The 26,967-nt window shown below is 37.1% G+C and overlaps 1 protein-coding gene across 1 annotated transcript in view; it reads left to right on the top strand.

Annotated features, from left to right (window-relative positions):
- LOC149532139 (uncharacterized) overlaps positions 1-26,005 on the top strand; it is a 31,805-nt gene extending 5,800 nt beyond the window's left edge. Inside the window, exons 3-10 of the mRNA XM_089810668.1 lie at positions 8,815-8,938; positions 9,689-9,785; positions 9,936-10,624; positions 14,729-15,128; positions 15,240-15,549; positions 24,380-24,544; positions 24,632-25,126; positions 25,223-26,005. Of these exons, the coding sequence (XP_089666794.1) occupies positions 8,815-8,938; positions 9,689-9,785; positions 9,936-10,624; positions 14,729-15,128; positions 15,240-15,549; positions 24,380-24,544; positions 24,632-25,126; positions 25,223-25,510 (2,568 nt within the window). The 3' untranslated portion in view covers positions 25,511-26,005. The remainder of the gene's footprint in view (positions 1-8,814; positions 8,939-9,688; positions 9,786-9,935; positions 10,625-14,728; positions 15,129-15,239; positions 15,550-24,379; positions 24,545-24,631; positions 25,127-25,222) is intronic.
- The last annotated feature ends 962 nt before the right edge of the window (positions 26,006-26,967 follow it).

The following is a 26,967-nucleotide window of genomic DNA, read 5'->3' as shown; positions in this document are numbered from 1 at the left end:
TGCCTTAGGCTGGGGTCACATGGAGGGGGGTTCCTTCAAAATAGAGTGGGTGGCTGCTGTAATTTTTTAGGAATATTTAATGGTCAGGGGTCCCATGAATTTTTTTAGTTTGTTTCAGTTAAAAATTTTCAAGCTCCTTAATATAAGGGAGCAGGTGGTCCCGTGAATTTTAGAGTGAAGATAGACTAAGATTTTAAATATATCATTTAGTTTTGGTGGCAAAATCATGAACAATTGTTGGCATGTGGCAAAGAAACTTCCTAAGCTGGGGAAGCTATTTATTAGACCCACCCCATTTCCACCTGCTCAAACTGACAGGGCTCAAAAGTTGGAGTCCCGATTTTGTAGGAAAATATTACAAATAAACTTTTAGCCACCAAAATAATTATCATGGGACCTCCTCTATTGTTTAGGTAGAAGGCGTCTTGTGATAAATTTTGTGGAAGGCTGCAGGTTTATTTGGATTCCATTCCTCTAAAATAGAAGCCTCACCTTTATAGGCTCTTTAAATTTGAGTGGGTGAAAATGGGGTGGGATTGGAAATTGCCCCATCAACTTTGGAGAGATTTTGTGTCACATGTCAAAGACTTGTATAATTTATTCTTAACAAAACAAAAATTGAGAAATAAAATTTAAGTCTTTTCTTTTGAAAACATTTTATAGTTAGATAGTTCATAGATTTAGGAGCTCAAACTTTTATGCTAAAATGATGACATTAAAATATTCCTAGAAATACTTAGCGGTCACAACTCTATTTTTAAGTAAGCCCACTCCATGGGACCCCCCAGCCTTAACAAGTCTTATGCTTCCATCCTTATGACTTAAGAATTTTGAAGGAAATTGTCTACTAAGTTGTGGTTTAGAAAATTACCAACTCTTCAGTGCTTTAAGATGCTAAGAAAAACCTTGCCAAGCGTGATAAATCACATAGATTCATCTCGTTATTTTGATGGTGCTACCAATATATTACATTTTTAAATACACTGCTTGATAGGAAATAAGTGCTGTCATTATGCAAATATTCTTAATTACACTATACTTAAGCTTACTTAGGATAATGCATTATGCAGTAGTTTACACATGAGACACCTAAGAGACATCTACATTGTCAATCATTCCAGTGAATCAATTTATCAGTTATGGTATCGTAATGCAATTTATTAGCAATAATATCAATCGTGCATCTTGTGTCAATTGCCCTGCCATTCTCATGTGGAAGCTATCTTAGTCTTTCGTTTGATCTTGGGGGTGTTGTAGAGTCACCTAAAACTCTAACAATATGGATATTTGAGAGAATCAATGTGAAGTGTAGCCGCCTTGTCAGCAAGAATAATAATGATCCCAGAGGACATGTCAAATGTATTATTAAATGCTAACAAATTTCTTCTATAGATATATATTTTTATTTTCCCTATGAAATTCATTACATGCCCTTCAATTTTCAACAGTATTTTCATTTCTTATTACCAGGTTTGTGTAATTTTTATCAACAATGGTGACAACATTGAATTTGAGCCACATTGACTTTAATGAAGACATGAATTGTTCTAATTGAAAAAATGAATCCTTTCCTAATATGAAGATATCTTTCAAAGCTCTTTGAGTGGTTTAAATGGTCCGGAGGATTTAATTTGAAAAAGCCATGGCTTTTAAAAAATTCTCCTCGAAATTTTCAAAATCCCAAAGTTCTTTAAAAAAATTATAAATTCAATTGTTGTTTGTACCAAGTTGAACCACATGATTTGTCAAGGCAGAAACTGATGAATTAGCTTGAATTGGGTGACTAGATTTTGATTATGGCCTTATAGTAATATACATTAACAGTTAAAGTTAATTTGTTATTTAAACTACTCTGTCCAGCTACGTGTAAACGCTCATTTTCAGTTTTTTGATTATGTGCATATCTATAGATTTGTATTCCATCTGTTTGCTAGTTTAATAGAAAGGCATAGATATACAAGAATATGTTTGGCTCCCACCCCCAACCACGAGAGCTAATACTACTTTGATAGTATTTGTACCCCTTTGAGTGCAGGTTATGAGTGGTATTTACTTTTAGTAAAAATTATCCATAAAATTGCAATGAAATCCTTGAAACTATAACTATATTCCATAGTTCCAAGAATCACGGCAATTCATGCGATTCACGCGATTCGGCGATTCGATTCAAGCCAAACGATTTTTTGTGAATTGGTGAATCGAATCAGCGATAAAGGGTTTATGAAATAAGTTACTCACTAAATTTCAAGGGTTTTTTTAATTTTCCGATTCATGGCCGATTCGATTCCGATTCATGGCCGATTCACGATTTGATTCGGCCTTGCCGATTTCGATCCGATTCCGATTCTTGTTACTTTGCTATATTCACACTGCAACCCAATATACAAAAAGCTCGGACAAACCTTTCAGGAAAGTGTATATGTAGGGAAGAGATCTAAATAATAAAATAGTGTTTTTTTATCGAGAGCATCTTGTTCAAAATATTGTTTGACCTGTTTTAAAAATCAAAATTTGCAATTGTTTTTGAATTTCTTGCCAACAACAGCAAGAAACAATGTATGTATAAAATTAAAATATTAAAAACTTACTTTATTTGCACAGTAAATCACCAATTTGTTCAGGCTTACCTGTCTATGTATGGCTGATTCTTTGTCTGAGTTCTAGGAGGGTTTGTCTGTGGGTTTGGAATGGGTCCTCCCAAGCAGCGTGACATCGTTTGGCAGATGCAGGTGTGACCATCTTTTTTGAACCTTTTTTTGGACTCAGACATAGACTTGTCAGCATTAAGGGTAACCCTAAACCTGAAATTTAACCCAACAGTTTGTAGTCCTAAAATTAACACAATTACCTTATTTTAGAGACAATCAATGAACATACAAATCAAATATAATGGTAAATTTCCATTCTTTCTTGTCGCTGTGCTTTCAGATAAGATAAATTTATTAATGTCCAACAAGAGACCACAAGGGTTTTGTTAATGTTTGGTAGCTTTAGTTGGATAAACCCTGAGACTAAAACTGTATATATATATGTGTGTGTGTGTATAGTTATATAGTTATTATTTTAATGGATAGAAGGGACATGTCTCCTCCTGATTTATTCTAAATAGAAATAAGAGATTGCTGCCATTTGGAAAACACATACCAAAAAAAGGGACAGTGCTATTACATTTGCAGCGATCGTGGAAAATCAATATGGTATCAAAGTTGGTTGCAAATGTAAGCAAGTGTTTGAACTATAGTTACACCACCTTGGGGGATAGGGGGACGAGGGGACAAGTTTCCGGGACAGGGCAACAAAGGGGTCGTATATGCTATACATATGGTACTTAAAATGGTAGTTATGAAAATATGTATTGCTTTATAAGATATAAAGATGTAAAAGAATAAATACTTGAACATTGCATTGAATTGGAACATCGTACATTGAACATAAATAGTCGAATCAACAAATAATCAATAGGCGAGGTGGTGAAATTTGGTGGCGTTGCTGGGGATGGGGGAACAGAGTGCTGAAGTCCTCGGTGTGCCCTTGTCTTTGGGATGTGGGGCAAAGGTGGGGGGGGACGTGTCCTTGTGTTACTATGGTTTGAAGGTAGTATAGGAGGAGAGAAATTAATGATAGTCAAAAGTTATCAAAATATAGAGGTGTTCAGTGCTTAGTAGCACCTCACTACTCCTTATGTGCTTGTGCACCCTAAATGCCAAATTGCCACTAAAAACAGAGGGTCGACTGTCTATTTTCAAACCTGCTATGATGGAGTAACGAAAGAGTTGATTTTTGTTGCATAGCTGTATGATCCGTATGTGGATCTTAAGGGATGGGTATTGTGGATTGACACACATGTTTTGAGTGGAACATTGTGAAAGAGACTTATGCGATCACATAATGATCACTCAGTAACGGTTAAGTGAGCCATTCAAGTGGACAACTACAATTAGTGTCACGACTATGATGATTTTGCTAGGTTGATACGAGATGCATTGGTTGTAAAGAGGTTGGCAACATGTTTTAATCATCCCACACAAGAACTCATGAATAGATTGTTCCTGCGATAGAATGTTTGATGGAAGGGAAAGCGTATTTGACGTATGTTTTCAATGAGCATCGAGCACTTTTGAATACATGTTGTGGAGGCCTTTGAAATGTATGGGTGACAATCGATATTGATGAGACAGAGAGAACAAATGGATCATGCTCGCTAATTGTTACAGGTGCATATATATGAATGTTAGTCGGTACCTATAGAAGGGGTAACATACCAATTCAACTTGACAAGACATATTGGAATAAGAATTTGAGTTCGACAATGTGGATATAAGGCATTTTCAAATGGAAAATACTCATACTTAAAGAGGGCAAGTACAAGTCACTAATACTAGGGACCCACCACCGGCCAAGTAGGTATAAAAGTAATACTTGATATGGTTATACTTTGTCGAGAATATTTTCTTATATATATTTTGTATTAAAGAGTAGTATTATTTAATATTCCTTAATATAGATTATGAGGAGTTTAGATATAATTGATATCAAATATTTTATTTACCTCCCATGTTATTATCTTTGATAAAACCAATACGATGAACAATAATAATATTATTATTGAGAAAAATTATTAAAGATGGTCTATTACTATAAGAGCTATTTGCCTTGATCTTTTCCTTCGAGGATTTTTTTGCAAGAAAAGGAAGATTGATATCAGATTTAGAGGGAGTCTAACACTTCTTTATAGGTAAAGGAGCTTAGAAGGTTGATGTTTAGAGGGAGTTCGACACATCTATCTGAAGGAGTAGATAGAGGATATATTTCTGTTGATTTTTGAAGATCTTGATCATATCAGAATCAAATCGAGTTTTGACTTCATGTAAACTTTTGGTGTCGTGTGTGTTTGCTTGATTTAATCGGCCTACCCCTTGTGTACACCATGAAGAAGTGATGGCTTCCAAATGATTATCGCTTGTATATGTAGAAGTTATTGAAAGGTGACGATCTTTCAATAACTTAACCTTCTATTAAGATAGATATTTTATGATGTTTGAAACAAATCATAATAGATTGTAAACTTGCATGGTGGATTAAGTTCCTTAACTAGATCATGTCCTTCTATTGTGATGGACATCTTATGGTGTCTAAGTAGATCACAATAGATGATAAGTTGCATGGTGGATTACATTCCTTAAACATACCGTGGCTTTTTATATGGTGAGCATTATTGAGAATGCGTGTGCACATATCTTATGAACATTTTAAGTACTTGGTGAATGTTATGCAAATTGATGTTCAATAGGCCATTACACAGAGTACTTGGTGAATATCATGCAACTTGATGTTTAGGAGGCCATTACTCACAGTATTTGGTGAATATCTTGCAATCCGACATTCAAGAGGCCATTACTCAAAAAGTACTTGTGACTTGTCATTCAGGCTGCCATTACTCTTAATATCATTACTATTCAATGAATACCATATGATGATATTCTGGAGGCCAATACTCATGATATCAAATGTGATATCAAAATGGTGGATATCCTCTGATAAAAAATATATTTAAATTTTTTTATTCCGTATATTAGCAGTGGCGTAATATGTGTGTTTATTCTCCCTAGCTATGAGGGAGTGTTAATGTTTGGTAGCTTTAGTTGGATAAACCTTGAGACTAAAAACTGATAGACATGTTTCCTCCTGATTTATACTCAATATAAAGGTAATACTTGATATGGTTATACTTTGTTGAGAATATTTTCTTATATATATTTGATATTAAAGAATAGTATTATTTAATATTCCTTAATATATATTATGAAGAGTTCAGATATAATTGATTATATTAGATATCAAATACTTTATGAACCTCTCATGTAATTATCTTTGATGAAAGCAATAGTGTGAACAATAATAATATTATTATTGAGAATAATTATTAAAGATGATCTTTTACTATAAGAGCTATTTGCCTTGATCTTTTCCTTCGAGGATGTTTTTGCAAGAAAAAGATAAAGCTACCAAACTTAAAAGGACATGTCTCCTCCTGATTTATTCTCAATATAAATAAAAGATCACTGCCATATGGAAAATACATACCAAAAATTATGACACTGGTATTACATGTGCAGTGATCCCTGAAACTCAACAGATCTAAGAAACTGAAAAATGTGCAAGGCAACGGCCAACAGCTGCAGCACCAAACAGTGTCTGCAGAAAGAACAAACAGGAGAACAAAAGAACAGAACAAGAAAAGACTAGATACTCCTCACAGGTGAGTAGAAGTCCAGAACTGAAGGATACGGTCCGGTGCGAGGGTAAGCCCTGGACAGTCTTAAAGAAACGCTGGAAATAGGGTGATGCTGATGCTGTCGAGTGTATCCTTTGTGAGGCCTCACAGATCTGGTGTGAGCAGAAGAATGGCCGAGCGACTGCTTCATCCCTCAGGCAGGAAACCTAGGAGTAAAAGTGCTAAAGTTTGATCACTGAGTGCGCCAAAGATTTTGGATTGCTATTCCCATGTGTGTGCAATAGTGCTTTTGCTGCCATGGATAAATTCAGTGGCAATATCTATGTTTTTTTTGATGACGATGACTATGATGATTATGATCGACGATAATGCTCTTTATGAAAGTGCATGCTTATTGTTCATTTAAATTTTGTTTATATTGGACAATGAATATCTATTATGACATCTGAGTATGTTAAATTGACATCGAGGTAGTATTTGTAATTGTTATGCTCTTTCTCTTTATGAAATATTTGCTATGTGGTATAGAATATGTTAAACTTTGTTCGTATTTTGAGGTTGCAAATGTTCATTTTTTTTAATAGTAAAAATGCATAAAGGAAACCTATCCCCAATTTGTTTTGGTTGCTCAGGAACTGGCAACTCAGTGTGCCCAAGTTTTACAAAATTAAATACAGAACAGAGCTAATAATTGATAATTTAATGTTGAAGGTTAATTACAAAGCAAAATGGTTTATATGAATGCAATCACTATTGAAAATAACTGTAAACAGTCATTTTTCTCTCCATGGAGAGCATTGTTGTCAACAGCATGTTCATGGTAAGTTTGGAACCACAAGCAGTGCAAATGACATTTCCACTTGTTTTAAGTCCTGTAAAGCAGCCTTGTGCACCTCATCATCAGTGTGCCCAAGTTTTACAAAATTAAATACAGAACAGAGCTAATAATTGATAATTTAATGTTGAAGGTTAATTACAAAGCAAAATGGTTTATATGAATGCAATCACTATTGAAAATAACTGTAAACAGTCATTTTTCTCTCCATGGAGAGCATTGTTGTCAACAGCATGTTCATGGTAAGTTTGGAACCACAAGCAGTGCAAATGACATTTCCACTTGTTTTAAGTCCTGTAAAGCAGCCTTGTGCACCTCATCATCAATGAAGACTGAAGGGAGGTGGCTGTTAGGATTAGTGAATTTTTACTTAATTATTTGACTTTACGCTGGGTCATTCTGAATTCACAGAGTCCTGACCTGGTCAAACCTGGGCTGACATGGACCAGTATTAGAACCTACTCATTCCGAGTAGTTTCTTGCAGAATATGGTAACAGAAATGAAAAGTTTTTAAAGGCTTAATCTGCAAAAGTGTGTGGTTCCTGGTCACGAGTATTTCACTGCAGATACACCCCAAAGCAAGCAGGCTTGTATAGAAAGAGAAGGCCAATTATTATATGGTGGACAGCACAACTGCATATATTTTTATATGATGCAAGGCAGTTTGGGAAAATCTTCTGCAGTATAGTTTTGCAACCGTGAATTTAAATGGCTCTTTCCAAAATGTATTGGGAATCTTTAATACGTATAGTTGAAAAGATGCCAAGCTGTTCCAAAAGTCTATTATAAAAGGCCTTAAAATAGTGAAATATGAAATATTTAGAAAATATCAAAACTTCTTGGTATCTGCTTGTAATGTGTGGGGTATTCATGAGATGGGTACATTTATTCACATCGACCAACTAGAGTTTAGGCTGGTTACTTCTAAAAGCTCCGCAGGTTAGCGCTGGTGCGAAGCTGCCTTAAATTTCTAAAGGCTTTTTTTTGTACTTCAGCCGCCTCAAATTTCTCAAGGCTTTCTTTGTCCTTCATGTGAGTGAAGTGATTAAAAGTTTTTGAAGCCTTGGTGGACAAGACTTCTGATAACAGATTTGCCACAGGAGATATGTGGTGCTGCATGTGTTAGATGTTATCATGTGCTGGTCGATACAGCACCATCATATCATTATGATGTGGACATATCAAGTTGCAGTTGGCAACCCAGTAAATGTACTGTTGAGACGTGACCAAAGACCATGAAGATGAGTAGGTGACTGGATATGGAAGTATTCATGTGATTGCATCCCTAATGTTCTGAAGAGTCACAACTATCAAAATAATAGAAATGTTATAAGTGAATGTTGGATGGAACAGTGAGTTTGTGGTGCGGTATGTCATTAATCTTGAACTTGTAATTACCAAAATTTGTCAGCAATTACAGTTTCTCTATTTTATTTTAATTTGTGACATGGCTGGTGCTTTTTCATGCTGTTATTCTGAAAGACTGATTTTACCTTTCTGGTTAACTGTTGAGCTCATTTTGATCTATTTTTTGTCTTTTGAATTGTGCGATTTGAAACTTCTGCACAGGTTAGCTATTCAAATTTTGTCCGCCTCTCATTTGTATTTTGATTTATTTTTATCTGCATCATTTGACAACACCTACGGAATGAAGTTTCTGATTATGCTTTTTAACATGAAATGGTCTTGTGAGCTATTGTCTTTCATAATTATGGTGAATCGTTCTCTATTCTGTTGGTACAGAATACAAGCATACCAAATTCAGTGGACGTTAGATCAAGATCAGGAAATCAATTTCGTGGTGCAAGGGGAGGCTCATCGATAGGTCGAGGAGCTGGCAGGGGCAGTTACCGTCCTGTTTTGAATGGTACGAACATGTTACGTACACATAGCCCTTTTTTATTTATGGTTATCAGAGTTCAAATTTATCATCTTATAATGTTTATGATGCACACATCCATTTTGTACAAATGATGTTGAAGGAGTTTGGATCCAAGCTTTTTCTGCAGTTAGATGGTTTACATAGTGTTTCTGGGTAGATTACATAGTCTTAATTGGAAATTCTCATCTCTGTCTTGCCCCAGCTCATATGCTAATGCCACATAATTGTAACAAGAACGGAATTCATTGGAAATGGTATTCTATTCAAATGAAATAGGTTTAGTCAATTTGATCAGTATTAGATTTTGATTTTTTTTTGGATTCTACCCATTTTGTTTATAAATTTTAAGTCATCTCAAGATGATCTATGTGTGTAATTATTAGCACTACTGAGATTTTATGTGGCCATGTATATTGGTAATGAATCACGATATTAAGGGAAAGGGGACACCCATCTCCGAAGTACATCTAATAGTTTGTTAGTAGGACGGAGGAGCTGTGAACTTTTATCACTTCAGGCTTTTAATCCTCTAGCATAATAATTATCATAAATGTTTAAGCTTTTTTTGCACTTTACATAATTAAGATTGAACTTTATATAATTTTAATCTTCTGTATCCAGATAGTGATTGGGTAAGGTTTATTATTATGAATATTTAAGCTTTTTTTTGCACTTCACTTTTAGTAATGCAGATTGAGATTGAACTTTATATATATTTTAATCTTCTGTATCCAGATAGTGAAGGAAGTAAGCTTTCAAGTGCAAGAGAGAATGGTACTTACAATTTTACAAACAAGACTGCCAATCCAGCTGTTGTAACTCATGGAAATCAGTAGTGAACTCAATCCCAAATACATTGTTTTATAAATGGGTTTTTAATTACAAAAATGCTCTGGATTTAGTAATATGTGGAAAATTATGTGTATTGTAGAGTTTACTTCACGATATTAATCAGCCTGAGCTTTTGTATAAATTGTTTCAGTTCTGTGCCAACATCTGTTAATGGAACCTCAACTGGCATTGATGGAAGTTTAGCTGGCATTAATTCCTCTTTGCCATCAAAGGAAGATCAAAGAGCTGCACTAGGACAAACAACCATGGCTGATGTTGTGAAAGTAAGTAGCATGTCGCAGTTGTCAACCCAGCCAGAAATCATGCATCCGGCTTCAACCTTGCCAGTGCAAGGACTGCAAACACCCAAATTTCAGCAGACTATAGCTTTAACACCAATTTCTGCTTCAGGAGTTGGCAACTCATCACCTGATCCTATTTATGTGCCATCTCATGATGTGCGGGCACCAGGAGCAGTTGGAACAATTAAACGGACAGTTGGAACTGTTGGAGCTCAGAGATTGGCAAGTGCACAGCCAACACACTCTCCGTCTTCACATATATCAGAACCGTTGCTTTCCAATCAATCCAGCAATGATGATACCAGTAATTCAGATGTTAAATCATCAGGGAACAATAAATTGAATTCAGCTGTCATAAATCCTTTACCAAGTGATCATCATGCAAGCAAGTCCTTAACATCAGATGGTGATCGCATGTTTGAACCAAGGCCCCAAGCAGGCAGTTCTGTTGCATCTGGGGCTACTGCTAGTAATCCAGTAAATTTGGGGAAGCAGTACAGTAACAGGCCTCAACAACAATCATTTGGTAGTCAGAAAGGTATAGTTTGTTTGAATTATAGAATGGAAAGTCTTTGTATGTTATTTTGGTCTTTCAGGGTGCTTATTTGCTTGGCAATGTTCATGTATTTCTGGCACAACCACATTGATTATTCTTGTGTTTTTTTTATAAATAATTGAACATTTCTTACAATTGTTTCTGTTGCTCGTTATCCACTTGCAAATAATAATATTGTATTCTGCTTTGATTGTCTCGATTTTGTTTGCAAATGTCAATTCTGCATTGCAGTGCTGGTATCAATCAACATCTTGAACAAGTGTATCTGATTCACGATGAACATACATTCCTTGTTTAGAAATATATTCTAGACATGTTAATGTAGCTGCTTTTCCATTTACTGATGACTTGATTCTGTTAAGTGCATGTTTTGTGTTTTGCTTTGGCTCTTTGAATTCATACAATTCTGTGAATCTATAGAAGCAGAAAATTAGTTTTGATAAGGGTTAGCTGCCTGTCAATTTCCCAGGAACTCTCTGCAAAATAGATATTCCGTGTGTTAATTTATCTTTTTTTTTCAAACCTCAAATGTTTCATACTGATATGGAGTTTCTGAGTCCATGATGAAAGGTTTTTACAAGCTATCCTGGTCTCCTCAAGCCTTAGGGTGTTTTTGTGCTCATTAAATTTCTAGTAATCTGATCCCAGGTTTCATTTCTACATGACGATGATGCATATAATTTCCACTAAAATTGAAATCATTTGGATATAATAAATTGTGAAGATCCATCTGTCTGCGGCTCAGAATTCTCAAGCAAAGGAATGCCAAGATTATCTGCTGTCTACTGGATACGCCAGTATGTAACTTAAAAAAAGTGGGAGCATCTTGTCTGGAAATATAAGTCCCATGAAAAGGGATACCTTTAATGCGGGTTTGGTTAGCTAAGAAGGGCACTGTTATTGCCATATTCATGAAACAAATGGTATGTTGCAGGGTAGTTGTGGATTGCAATGACAGACTACAGACAGTGTAAGCTACACTATTGTTTGCAGGCTGGTATGATGATTTTTGTGGCAGAACCTGTTGTAATCCTAGGGGAATGAGGATTGCTGAAAACAAATTCAGGTTACTGAATTATGGCTAAAATCTCAAAAAGAAATATCTAAGCATCTCAGTTCATTTTAACATATTTGCAACATGTTAACAATTTTGTCCTCTTAGGATCATGGACAGCTGGAGAATGATCTGCAGAAAACAGTTTGCTTGTTGAATTTTCTATTGTAGGAATGAGATCACAGCTATTTCTATTTGATGTTAAACAATCCCTTGAATAGGGTAGATTTCACTAAAAGGTACAGCCTTTTGCTGAAAGTGCCAAGAGTGTCAATATCATCTTCATTGTTGTTGCCTGGAAGCCTCAAAATGTTGCTTCACCTGCACCTGTTCAAAATCCTAACTTTGACACTAAATCTGACTCTCTAGATCTGCAAAGAGCATTCCTGTGCTACAACTGGCAGCTCCAAAAATGGATATTGTTGAGGATTATCTGGGGCAACTTATTAGTTTATCCCTCTTTAATGTTTTTAAATGAGGATTTAAGGACTTTGCAAGTTATTATTTTCATCCCTCTTTTTGGAACTTCCTTGCTGCATGTAGGATTTGCTAAGTGCCCCTTTTGGCACTACCCCTATTAATGCTTACTTCTGTCCCTGACCTGAAGGTTTGCATTTGGAATGGATTTGGATCTCTCTGGATGGTCAATAGTTGATATTGCTGCCTCTGATGCCTCTTGTAATGCAATATTCGGCACTGCTGTTGTTGTCTGGCTGTATATAAAAAGTAGGATTGCTATGCCTCTATGTGGTTAGATAGTCTATCCCAGCAGAAGAAGCTCCTTACTCACTTAAAGCATGTTAGGTTACAGATCGAAACACCACATTCAAAGGGTGGCCTTTGGCCTTATCAGCAACTTCTGATGCATTGACTTGGTTCCTGGTAAAGAGTTTGTTGTTCAGTGTAGGTAGCTGATGAATCTTTTAAAATTTGCGAGCTTTAGGTATGGTCTACATCACTCGAGAGTTATTAAAGATGAGCTCAGATCTGCATTGTTTAAAGATGAGCTCACTATGGTCACCCCTGTTAAACTAGTGCAGTTCCCTGCTCAGGCCCTGTTTATGTTGCTTTTGTTTGGCATAAAAAAACAGTGTTTTATGCTCCTGTAACATCTGGACCCAGAAACACATGATTGTGCCTTGCACCCTACGCCAAAATATATGCCTGTTTGTAAAAGGTGCTAGGGCCCAAGATGAGGTGCCAAAGTTTTAACCTTCAAATTTTGTTTTATTCAAATTTTATTTATTATTATGATTTTATATCTAATATCTTATTTATTTTTAAATTTAAAATATTAATATAACAATTAATTTGTGTTTTTAAACACCTTTTTAATATTTGATTCTGCCAACTTAAAGGAGGGAGATGACAGAACCTCCATGTAATGGCACTCTGTACAGAGCTTGAGATGCCATAAGCATACTCTCAGTGGAGTTTACCTTCTCTAGACGAAATCTCTTGGTGTTTGTTTACAGTATTTTATCGAACTCTTTGATTTATCTTGCTTATTATATATACCATGGGCGAGATAAGCCTGTAGGGTAGTTTAATTGGAGTGTAGTAGTGCTAGCATCAGAAATCCATTAATGATTTCTAAATAGGATAATCAACCAGTGATTTATGGATCATCTCCATTATAGAAGGCAATAAGGTAACACTGTTAGGCTTCTGGCTTTTTATGTCCTCTACATAGAGTTGAGAAATCTGCACTTTGTTTGTTCAAGGAATCATGGAAAGAACCTTATTGTCGGTCTTTAATCATTTGGGGAATTTTCATCTATTGGCTGGTAGTTTTCAGGAGGTGTCCTCTCCTTAACTGAGACCTTGCTTATTAGATTGGCGAACAGGAGGGTTAGCATTTTTCGACCAGAAGGGTTCTAGTTCAGAAGGAAACAAACAAGCTTAATTCTTTGCTATCGATTGGGCATTGATGATTAATTTCTAAATGGATTTGGATTGAAGTATTAATTTTCCTGTTTTGTACTTTTTTGAAAGTTCAGGTATGTATTTCAATTGTTTCAACATACAGTTTGCAGCCTTGTTGGATTAGAAGTAGACTAAGATTTGTGATTATCATGGACTTGAAGAAAGAGACTTCAGTGTCTGTGGTGATGAACAAAAACTATTTGATGTTTTAAGCAATGCTATACTAACCATCACTCTGATCAGATTACTGACATGTAATGGTAAATAGTCCAATGAAGCTGCTTGTTCAATTCGTTTTGGATATTATTTCTGACACTTCTTGCCCACTACGTTAAAGTGGGGGACCACTTGCATAGCTCTATAGACTCAATTCTACAAAGTGACATGATAAATACTCATAGGGTTCAATTTTGCATAAGGTATAGAAGATAATATTTGTTAACTCAATATGAAAATGCTTTTTATTTTTAGGCATTTGCAAGTCTCATTTTCAGGTCAATCTCCTATTTAAGAAGATCCCATAAGATAGAAGATAATCTTTGTTTATTAACTCAATAAGAAAATGCCTTTTATTTTTTAGGCATTCGCAAGGCTCATTTTCCGGTCAAATATTTAAGAAGAGCCCAGAAGATAGAAGATAATCTTTGTTTGTTAATAAGAAAATGCTTTTTAGTTTTTAGGTATTCACAAGGCTCATTTTTAGGTCAATATCCTATTTAAGAAGAGCCCAGAAAGTGCAACATTGAACCATTAAGTTTTTATTGGCGCAACCATGGGGAAAAATCTAAATCTTTGATGGCCAGAAGTATATATTTATATCACACTTCTTCCTCTGTTCTCAGCAAGCACACTGTGTGTATTTCTTTTGGATGTACTAATGATGGAAATAAATTTCTATGCTTTGCTCCCAAGATTTTAAGTGATTTGTCTCTCTTTGTTATGCTAATTATGTCAATAAATAACTTTGCTTTGCTTCCCTAGATTAATTAATTTGGACTGTCGAGAATTGCTAATTCATTTAGAGTGTTATATAGGATACTGATATAGAATTTACATGTTTCAGTGAATGTATTTTTTAATTTGTTTTTGTTGATCTTGACATACAGCAATTGGGCCTAACATGGAGTGGAAGCGTAAACCAGCTAACCAGAATGCAACATCATCAAGTGTTGCAGTGATTGACACTAGCACTGGAAGTACAAATGCATCTGAAACTAACAGATCATCTGCGCCCATGTCAAACTCTATTAACTCAGATGATGCAGCTGGAAAACTGCAGGAAAAGCTCGAACGGTTGAATGTCCGGACTGAGCAGCACCTTATCATTCCAAATCATCTTCAGGTCCCTGAAGCTGCTTGTATAGGGCTCAGTTTTGGAAGCTTTGGGGCATTTGTTGGGAATTCTCCAAGCATGGAATTTGGCAAGGGGGGTGGTGACAAGAGTTCTTCACCCCTTTCTGAGGCAACCCAGAAGACGGATGAATCAAACGAAGAACCATCCCCAAGGTTCATATTATTTTTTGGAATAACTTCACTAAATTATTACTTCTAACTAATGGGTAATATGTATTAATTGATGTATGATAGTTGTATAATTAGCTTGTTCAATTGTTACAGGACATCAGACCAGGAATCGGAGTCTCCAACAGAATGCATTGAACAAACATCCCCCCGGACAGTGGAGAACTTGGCTTCTAGTATAGATGTTAGAGATGTTAGAGATTCTATCTCACAAATTACAGTTTCCCAAACCGAACCATCAAAGCAAGATCCTATCGTACAGTTGGATCCTCAATTTTCACTGGCTGAAACTACTCCAAGCTATCCAAGTGTTGGGTTTGTACCTCAGATTATCAGTAGCCAATATCCTTCTTATGAGCCTGCTTTGACCAGCACACATGATGCTTCTCGGCAACCAAGCCTTGTGGTATTATTCTCGAGTCCCTTGCTTTCCACATATGTCAGTAGCAATCTTTTAAGAAGGATTTTACTGTTGCTCCTGAAATGTGAAATAATTGTGAAATTACTTTTAAAATAACAGCACAGACAGAGTTCTTGGTTAAATTGGACAAAAATTAATGTGGATTCTTTTGGAGTTCATTTGTCACAGTTGTTATCTTCTCCTTTCCCTCTGTAGATCCATATAGTCTGTTTCTCCTTGTTCCTAGATCTGTTTGGTTAAGTAGGGGAAGTCTAGATGGAGTAATGGTGTATACATTTCTTCTATAGTGTTATTAGATAGCTCATCCTCATTGAGTTTAATTTAATATAGAGATTGAATATTAGTTTCACCTTTATGGTAAATAGTATCTATTATTTGAGGACACATTCTATCAGTCAAACTTCCATTGTCAATCAATATGGATTCTTTGTTTTGCAAACTTATCTTATTGCTCGAAGTTTTTAATACTACATTAAAAGTGATTTATAATAGATACAATGCTAGGCAACTTTTAAATAATACTGTGCAATGTGTTAGTTTAGATTTTTTTGAGCTGTTCAATTTTATTTTTCTGAATCTTATACTTTGATTAGTTATTTTGATCATGAATTCATTGGAATAATGAATCCGTACTTCAAGCTTCACCTGATAGTTTAATTGTTGAGTTCATTCAGCCATTTATGTGCAGTACTGATATGATAAAAACATATTGAAGGAAATGGTGGCTAGATGGCTATAAAAAATAAAACAAAATATAAAATTAAATTGTGGGGAATTAGTAACAAAAATAGCAGAACAAGTTGCAATTTATCACTGATGCGAATGTTACGAGTAAAATATGCTGGAATGCATACAAATCTTAACAATTTGACAATGAACAGATCCTATGATGAATGACAATCACATAATGTTTTTATTATCAATTTATTCACTAAGTTCAAAATATGGAGTACAATACTAAAAGATCATAGTAACATGCAAAGTACAATGGCTAGTTTGGTAGTCTCATTCACTCTGATGCAAATTCTGAAACACACTTCTTATTGTTGGAATTGCTAGTCCCGCCTACCTCTTGCAGCTATACTTCAACCTTTGCTGAATCCTCATATATTTGTGTTAGTCTTTTTAAGCTGTTCATCTTATTGTGCTGCAGAAATCTCTTTGTACTTTTGTTTTGTGATCTATTAGACGCGAGGCACTGTGTACAGAGGTGAGTCTGCTTGTAGACTATTTCTTTTCAGTAGGCAAGTAACCACAAACATGTAATCAGAGCTGAATGGATGATGTGCATATCATTGATAGATGCTTCTCTTTTCCAAACACTTCCATATGAGTTTGCTAAACTTGTCAGTCCTTTACTAGCTGTCACCCATAGGCTTGTCTACACGTGCAACATTTAAAAAAAAGTAAATTTGTATGTTGAATACTAGTTGTAGCAGGACCTATGAGGTAAAATGTGGACATTCACCATTATACAATTAATTGTCTGAGCATTCACTTGAGTAATGCTGCCATGCTATTCAAGAGAAAAAATGGGATTTCCATAGGCAAGTCCCTCCTGAATCAACAGTTAGCTTGACAATTAGTTTTGTTGACAACAATTAAAAAAACATAGAAAGTCTGATGCTGACCCTAATTGGTACCCAAAAAGAGTGCATAAAAATCAATCTTAATTTTGAGCTGTTGCTATTATCAGGGATTACCTCATCCAATGGAACTTCAACCAATCATTTTATGTTACTCATCAATCCTGTGTCATCTCTGGGATCACCAATCCTTTGTCATCTCTGCGATCACCATCTCCTCATAAACTTGTAAGATTGACTATCTTGCAGTTGCAAAGCACGATGCATGGCCACTAACTTGCTCTTTTATATATGTATCAATTCCTTTTTGTAGCTGATATTGTTGAAAGGTACAACAAAATCTCTCAGTTGTTAATAATATTTAATTACTATGATTTTAACTTGAATCCTTACTGGAATGTAAAAAACTTTTTTTTGGTTAAATTGCAGAAATGTGCAGGGACCCACAGGTGAGCCAAATTAATACCTGGATTCGGGGCAGACCATATTCAGATCCAGCCTACAGTAGACAAACCCAGTAACATTGGTTTGAGATATTGTAGCTATATTTGCCTTTGCCTTTGGTCTTGTTGAATGCAAGACACCACAGATATAAGTAATGGAAATCCTTTGTGTGCGAAGTTAGTTGACTCTTCACTTAAATATGTCTTTTGAAGGGCCTTCATTGAAGTTAGTTGGCTCTTCTTTTGAATACATCTTTGAAGGGCTTTCATTAACCTTTCTTTTACATCTTCACCATCAGGACACAACTGCCTAGGTTTGGGTGCATTTAATTAGGGAATCGAAATACAGGTTGCCATATGAAGGGTTTTCAAAGCATTTCATAGCCACATCAGAACTGGCCTAATCTGTTCATTTAATCTCAAATTTGGATCCTTATTGCAAATTGTTTGTTTCATCCCCACCCAAATGTGTTAGTCACAAGTTTCATAAGTCTTTCCTATTACAAGGTAATTGGTAAATACTTGCTTATAAATAACAGAGACCGAAAGGTCAATTTATACAAAAGGAAGAGATGATGTTTCCTTAGGAAACGATCGTAAAGAATAGAAACATTCTATTCCAGAGAAAGCAAAAAACGAAAGCAAACTAAAGCTAAAGATATTTACAAGATAACCATTAACTAATAATAGACGTCTTATCTATTATTGTAATACCCTCCCTTAATGGTTAATCTATCTAACACACCAAGCTGTCCTCTGAATTTGACAAACTTATCAGGACCAAGAGGCTTGGTGAGAATGTCTGCAGTTTGATCTGAGGTAGGAACATACTGTAGATCTATAGTCCCGTCTTCAACCAGCTGTCGTATGTAATGACAATGAACATCCACATGCTTGGTTCGTTCATGGAAGACTGGATTCCATGCTAACTTGATAACGCCTTCGTTATCAACAAACAGAGTAGTCGGTCCTGCTGGTGACATCTGCATATCCCCAAGCATCCGACGAAGCCAGACAGCTTCACATCCTGCCTTAACAGTCCCTCTATATTCAGCCTCTGTAGAAGAGAGAGAAACTGCCTGCTGCTTCTTGCTGGTCCATGTGACTGCACCGGATCCCAAACTGAACACATATCCAGATGTTGACTTTTTATCGTCAATAGAGCCTGCCCAATCTGAATCTGTGAACCCACTGAGTTTAGGATTAGAACTCCAAGAATACAGAAGTCCATAATCAGAAGTGCCTTTCACATAACGAAGCACACGCTTTGCTGCCATCCAATGATCAGCCTTAGGAGCTGTCATAAAGCGTGAAATATAGTTGACTGCGAAGCTGATATCAGGCCTAGTAGCAGATAGGGAGATGAGGCTGCCTACTAGTTGCCTATACGTAGTATCATCAACGGAAGGAGAATCAGACTTGGCTGATAACTTGAGACCTTTCTCCATAGGTGTAGATGCAGGTTTGCAATCTTGCATTCGGAATTTGTCTAACAAGACTCTAGCATATTTGGACTGAGAGATGAATATACCAGAACATTGTTGCCAAACTTCAACACCTAAGCAATAATGCATGAGCCCAAGGTCAGTCATATCAAAAGACTGGCATAAGTGTTGTTTGATTCCCTGAATCAAAGATGCCGAACTGCCAGTGATGATCAGATCATCCACATAGATAATCAGAAGGATGATGTCACTGTCAGTAGTCTTGATGTACAGATTTGAGTTTGAAGAACTCCTCTTGAAGCCTTGATCACTGAGGTACGTATCAATCTTGATGTACCATGCCCGAGGGGCCTGCTTCAAACCATAGAGAGCTTTTACCAATCTGAGAACCTGATGGTCTTTACCAGCAACCTTGAAACCAGGAGGCTGCGTCATGTAGACCTCTTCATGGAGATCACCATTCAGGAAAGCACTCTTTACGTCCATCTGATGGACCTTCCAGCCAAACTGTGCTGCCATGGCTAGGACTAATCTGATGGTGCTCATCTTTGCAGTAGGAGCAAAGGTCTCCTCATAATCAATGCCCTGACGCTGAGAAAAGCCCTTTGCCACTAAACGAGCTTTGTACTTATCCAAAGTGCCATCTGATTTGTATTTGATTTTGTAGACCCATTTGCAGCTAATGGGTTTCTTCCCTGGGGGAAGATCAGAAAGGACCCAAGTGTTGTTCTTCAGCAGGCTCTGGTGTTCAGATTGCATGGCCTGTTCCCACTCTGGAATTCTTTTAGCCTCGGAATATGTTTGAGGTTCAAACACACTGTGAATGTTGGCCATAAGAGCAAAGTTAACAGAATCTATTGTTTTGCTCTTTTTTCGAGTAGTTCTCCCATCAATGAGCTCATCATCATGAAGATCAGCAAGTGTCTTAGCCCACCACTTAGGCCGGAGAGGAGAATGACCAACAGTAGTACTAGGAGATGCTTGATCAGCAGGATCCTGATCAGAAGAATTTGGATCAAACTCAGGTGAAGCATCTTCAAAACAAGGTGATCTTGCAGGAGAAGCCGGAGGTGGCTGTACAGGTATCACTGGCAGGACTGGAGCTGTAGGAGCTACTGGAGCCTTCCCATCAGGTGGACCTAATGGAAGCCGAACTCCCAAATCATGAACCTGCATAGGCTGGTCTGCTGGATCAGGAACAGGAGAAACAAGCATGAATGGTCCTCGCTGCTCATCAAAGACTACATCGCGGCTGTATATGAGACGAGATGTCTCAACATCAATAAGGCGGTAGGCTTTGTGAAGACTGCTATATCCAGCAAGCATCAGTTTCTGACTCTTGGCATCCAACTTGGTGCGTGAAGCATCAGGGATCCAAACAAAAGCAAGAGAGCCAAAAACCTTCAGGTGACTGATTCTGGGCTTGCGACCTGACCAGGCCTCTTCCGGAGTTTTACCTTTGACTGCCACTGTGGGTGACCGGTTCAACAGATAAACTGCAGTGTTAACTGCTTCTGCCCAAAAACGCTTCGGAACATGTCTGTGTTCGAGCATGGAACGAGCCATCTCGGTGATTGTCCTGTTCCGATGTTCAACTACACTGTTCTGTTGTGGCGTGCGGGGTGTGGTGAACTGGCGTTGGATGCCATGTGTATCCAAGAAGCTGGAGAAAACATTAGAACAAAATTCCCCCCCATTGTCTGATCTAAGAGTAATAATAGATTTCCCAGACTCTTTTTCAACTAAGGGTTTAAACTTCTGAAATACAATAAATGCATCAGATTTCTTTTTAAGGAAATACACCCACATTTTTCTACTGAAATCATCTACAAACAATAGAAAATACTTGTACCCAAGAACAGAAGGAGTGGCCATAGGGCCGCAAATATCAGCATGAACAAGCTGAAGTACTTGAGAAGTTCGCCAAGAATCGCCACTGGGGAAAGGTGTGCGATGTTGCTTCCCAGCCTGACATGCGTCACAAACTCCAAGGTGTTGGGTTTGAATCTCTGGCAAACCAAGAACAAGCTCATACCGAGCAAGTTGTGAGAGATAATGCACATTTAAGTGCCCATATCGCTGATGCCAAAGTGAGCTGATGGAAGATCGCCGAGCAGCCATAGCTAAGTCCTGAGAATCACCAGAATCAGTAAGTCTGAAAAGACCATGATCCTCAAGACCAACTGCAATAGTAGACTTAGTCGCCCGATCAGTGATGGTGCACTGATGTGAACTGAAGGTGACTGCCAAGTGTGGAGAATGTCGCAGCAACTGACTGACCGAGAGTAGATTTAGTTCCATCCCTGGAACGTAGTACACATCAAGGAATATGAGTTTCCTCCCAACAGACTGAATTTGAATGTTGCCTTTACCAACAACCGTGTACTCTTCTCCACCACCAAAGATAACAGAATCTGAATAAGGCTGGTAGTCAGTAAACCAATCTCTGCGGTGAGTGAAATGTCGAGAGGCACCTGAATCAATGTACCAGGCAGATGACTGTACATGATCTGCAGGTTTTTTAGCCATGAAGGCATAAAAGGCAGATTCCACCTGCTCAGTGTGCTCTGCACTGTTCGCTTTGGGTTGCGAACCTGATTGCTTAGACTGGGCAGCTAAGCGTTTCCGACATGCAACCTTCATGTGACCATACTTGTGGCAATAGTTGCATTGAATGTTCTTCTTTTTGGTACCATCGGACGCTGGAGCAGAAGACTTCTGCTGAGATGGTTGCTGAAACTGGAGGTTTCTGAAAGGATTTCGCAGCAAAGGCTTGCTCAGTGGAGGTGGAACTGGAGCTGCTACCGAACTGTTGTTTTCACCGATCTTGCTGAAGTAGCAGGGTGCAGAGATCAGTGAACTTTAGATCAACACCAGTAGATGTGATGTTGAGAGTCTCGATAAAATGCTCATAGGAATTTGGTAAACTCCGAAGAGTGATTACCACAATATCCTCTTCTTCCATCTTGCGACTGATGGCAAGTAACTGATCACGGATTTCCTGAATCCGATTCAGGTGTGCCTGGAGCGAGGTGCGCTCATCCATGACAATAGAAAACAGAGTGTTTTTCAGAAAGAAGGCTCTGCTCTTGTCGGAAGTCTCATGAAGACCTTTTAGATGTGTCCAGATTTCGGCCGCTGTCTTGCCGGATGGAATTTGAGAAAGCTGGTCATCAGCTACGGAGAGTTTGAGAAGCATTACTGCCTCTCGATTGTTCAGATCCCATGTATCTTGATCAGGACCCGGAGAAGTCGGATGTTGCTTAACACCCAGAACAAGTTGATCGGTGTTTCGATATTCGAAGATTGCGATGATGCGCTGCTTCCAGGTTCCATAATTGCGACCATTGAATTTGGAATTATGCTCGAGCAGAATATTTGTCAGAGATGCCATGGCACGTTTTTCAATGAAAAATTGTGAAAATTTGTGAAGGCACGTTCTTCGAGGCAAAAATACGGAAGACCTAGAAAAATCAGAGAATGACCCAAAAGAGAGCTCGAAAAACCCAGAAGGAATCTGCTGTCGTTTTCTGAATCCGCTGGCTCGAAAATCGAGGCACAAAAATCGAGGCACCCAGAAAAAACGGACGACAACCCAGTTGAGCTCTCGAAAAACCCACCAAGAATCTGCAAACAAAAATTTTTTTCGACCCCACAAATTAGGGTTTCGAAAAAAAACGGCCCTAGCTGAAAAAAGCTTGAAAAAACTTCAGATTTCTTGATGAAAAATGGTCGAATCTGCTTCCCAGAGCACGATGACAGACTGAGACGGCTAAGAGCATGAAGATTTGATATAGAAACATGCAGATTTTCACCCCAAAAACGCGAGTCTCCAAAAAATGGCCACGATTTCCACGCGATTTGCAGACCCGTAATTCGGGAATTTCTCCAAGCAGAAAAACCCTAGGTGGGTTTTGGAGAAATTAGCTGAAATAATTTTGGAAAAATTTAAACAAATAATTTCAAGAAGAAATTATAAATTTTTCCGAAAAAATTTAAGTATTTAGCTCTGATACCATATTACAAGGTAATTGGTAAATACTTGCTTATTAATAATAGAGACCGAAAGGTCAATTTATACAAAAGGAAGAGATGATGTTTTCTTAGGAAACGATCGTAAAGAATAGAAACATTCTATTCCAGAGAAAGCAAAAAACGAAAGCAAACTAAAGCTAAAGATATTTACAAGATAACCATTAACTAATAATAGACGTCTTATCTATTATTGTAATATTTCCAAGCCTAGGAGAGTGTGTATCAACATATCTAATAACATCTCAACTGCTAACATATTTTTTAAAATAAAACTAAAAAATACAACTTTAGCAATAGGAATTAGTTACCATGGTGATTCCTTAAATTTAAAAAACTTTCATGTGGAAAGTAGAGACTCACAGGTGGAAATTGAAAATATTATCTAACAACACTCATTGTATCTGATGGGATAAAGCCTACCCACAATTTGTCATGTTCATTGGTCCCAAAATTGCTTTTATACTGTTGATTTCCAGTGAGACGAACAATCCAAAATCAATTTTTGCTTAAGCAGTACAAGTATTAGGTACATTTTACCTTATGGAATATAACGAGGCCCATTTGCTTATATTTTAAATTTTAGACCAATTGTAGAAATTAAAGATTGTTGATGACCCTATTGTAACTGATAATTATGATATATTATTGGTGAATTATTTTAGTTTTCAATAATAATTTGTAAAGTTTTAGGTGAGTCTATTCTAAATCATGTATCAAATATTGTGGTGAATGTCTCAAAAACTTCAATAAAGTAAATTGTACATTGAAAATAAGATTAACACAATTGAGTAAAAATGCAGGGATTCAAGTCACCATAATAAACCTTGAAATATTAGCCAATTGCAGAATACTAGCCACAAAAATATTCACTAATGTGATGATTAGGTTACATGACCTTTCTAATGACAGTTAATTATGATAACAGCATGCAATTGCATTAGAGGTCAATGATTGTTAATTTTCAGTTGTGACTGTAATATGTGATTAAGAAAGTGAATGAATAAGCTAGCTGGTAAAAATTAAGCTAAAATGTCACACTTGCTTCTTTTAAGTAGTGGTTCTATGGTTTGTGGGCAGGGAAAGTGTTAAATTTTGAATTTAACATTTCTATCTATCTATCTATCTGTGTTTATTAATGTGAAGATATCTTGTCTTCACATTCTTAGAATTAGTATTGTTGCATTTCTGCAATGAGTTCTGTATTGGGAATTTTCTGCTGTTTTTATGCTTTCTGATTGGAAATAATGGTCTTTTAACTTCTCTTTGCACATCAGACAATTTTCATTCTGACAGTTTGTCTGTGTAGATGCAGCAACCCTATGATCCTTCATCAAGCATTTATAATCCATTTCTTAGACCTGGTGGTGATGGAGATGCTCGCTTTTCACCATTTGTTGGACCAAATGTTGTGAGCAAGTACAATGGGAATTCTACTTTGTTATCGGGTGCAAGTGTATCAGCATCACAGGAGGTTTGTTAACTTAATCCTTGACCTGACACTCTGTTTTATAGTGTACACTATTGTATGTGTTTGATGCTGATACCTGTGACTTTGCAGACTGGCACTTCTGTGGTAGTAGCCTCTACAGCTCCTACAGCTCAAGGATCACAAATGGCTGGAATTGCACCTTCTACTGTGTCCTTCCCTCATCAGCAAATGCAGTTGTTTCCTCAACCTGGTGGTGTACATATTTCTCCCTTTCCTCCTACATACATACCTTATCATGCACAGTATTTTCCACCAATCTACATTTCCCCTCCGGCATTAAATAGTTTTGCCAGCAACATAGGATATCCCCAGCCATCTACTGCTAGCAATTATCCCATGCCTTCTGTTACTTCATTTGCGTCAGCTGCTCCTGCGGTCAAATATTTGTCCCAGTATAAGGCAATGCCTGCAGGTGGAAATTCTTCACAAACAGGTTTTCCTGTTGGGTATGCTGGCTATGCAACATCGCCATCTGGATTTTCAGCAAGCTCTGCAGCAAGTGGAGGGAATAGATCTGGCTTTGAGGAAAACAAAGAACAGAGTCTTTACATTCCCGGTCAACAGGTTCTTACCATATGTAAACCTTACTGAAAGATTGTTGTTAAACTTAAATTGAAGAAGCGAACTTAATTGTATGCATAATGTTCTATTAATACGCAGGTTGATGGCTCTGCATTCTGGTTCCGGACCCCCCAAAACCTTCCTAACATGCAATCAAGTTCATACTATAGCCTGTCAGCACAAGGACAGAATGTAGCTTTCGCACCTGCACAATCTGGACATGCAGCATATGCCGGATTGTATCATCCCGCACAGTCGGCAGTGGCCCAAAATTCCCCACAGTTGCTTCAGCAATCAGATGCATTAGGGGGAGCAGCTGGAGGTAACTCCCAAGCTGCCGGTTACCAGCAATCTCAACCAGGTCAATTGAACTGGAGTAATTACTGACATTCTGATGTTGTTTGATTTATTATTTGGCCTTAGAATTATATAGAAGTTGCAAGACTACCTGGGCAGGTGGACTTTGAATCCCTTTATGGGTCTGCCTCAGGGCTTCAGATGAGTGTACATAAGCATAACAAAACTTTTTGATTAAGATTCTGAAGAGAGTGTCAGTTCACATGATGAATTGGATGGTATGTGTCAGTCTCTGAAATTTTGGTGGAGGTATTTTTATAGCTGTTATTAGTCCCAGCCTAAATGTTCTTATTGCAATGGCTGTTTCATACATAATCTTTCTTCAGATGAAGTACACTTGCAGCTTTTTATTAGAGTTAGTGAATGTGTCATGCCTTATATCCAAAGCATGGATGCAAGGGATTGATTAGGTCAACGATTTTTACAAATGTAGAGTGAATTTTGGGAAGATGCAATCTGAAGCACACTAGTAACCTTGTGTAATTGGAAGAGAATCAATTCAAATCATGGAATCCGTACTAAAAAGTGTTTGATTTGCTTGTGAATACCCACGGCTGACCACATCCAACTATATGATATTTTAGATGCAAATTCTAGTCTGTGTTACTGTTTATGATGAGTTGGTACTTGTCAGGCTACTATTTGACTTGGTGAAATTGCCCGTCAGTCATATGAAGGATGACCATGTTCACTTTGTACATAGCTAAGAGCTTCACTATCTGTAATGGTAGAAAAGCACGAAGCATATGAAAGTTTTTATTCACTTAATTGTCTTACAAAACTTTGCCCTTTCAGTCCATGCTGTTTGTTTCCTAGTTCCTACTTATTTTTACTCTGGTGTTTATAGGTGTTCTAAAAGTTTAAAAGCCTGACATGTTTTCTACACTGAATTTTAAGATAAGGAAAGCCATTCAATTGTCCAAAAACTTGTCAAAGTGGAATATGTAATATATGCATTTGCTTCTGGTGTCATTTCTAATCATTATATTTGATTTTTATTGCCTTGGCCAATTAACTATGGAACTTAAACAATGCCTAGGGTCAAAGTTATCCTTCCAGCTTATATTTGATGAATAGGATATGTTCTCTCAACACTGATTCAAATTTTCTGCTGGTTCTTATATCTGTTTTCCTTTATCCGTCTCTGATTTGCTAATTTGAAGTTTATAAATCAGTAAATGTATATTAAATTTGTTTATATCGGTAGCAGTGGTGTTGTGATCCTGCAAATCTGTGCTTGTGTGGACCACCAACTGCCTAACAGCTTAATGTCGTATTAACATTGACTTGTTTTACACTACATTTAGTGGGTTCTTAATCAGCACACTGTTCGATATAACCACATTTACAAAAGTATTCTCTGTGAATCACGTGGCTTGTATCAACTAACACCTTGAATAGGGAGAACACGATAAAAAAGTGACAAGTAGGAGATATTTCCACAGCAAGCCAAATTGGGATTTTGCTATCAGGATTTAGCTGTGTAG

This window comes from Cupressus sempervirens, chromosome 11 (genome assembly GCF_028749045.1).
Source record: "Cupressus sempervirens isolate cs-2001-9-10 chromosome 11, ASM2874904v1, whole genome shotgun sequence".
NCBI lineage: Eukaryota > Viridiplantae > Streptophyta > Pinopsida > Cupressales > Cupressaceae > Cupressus > Cupressus sempervirens.
The sequence above is the reverse complement of the archived record's forward strand: the minus strand, read 5'-3'. Positions and strand labels throughout refer to the sequence as shown.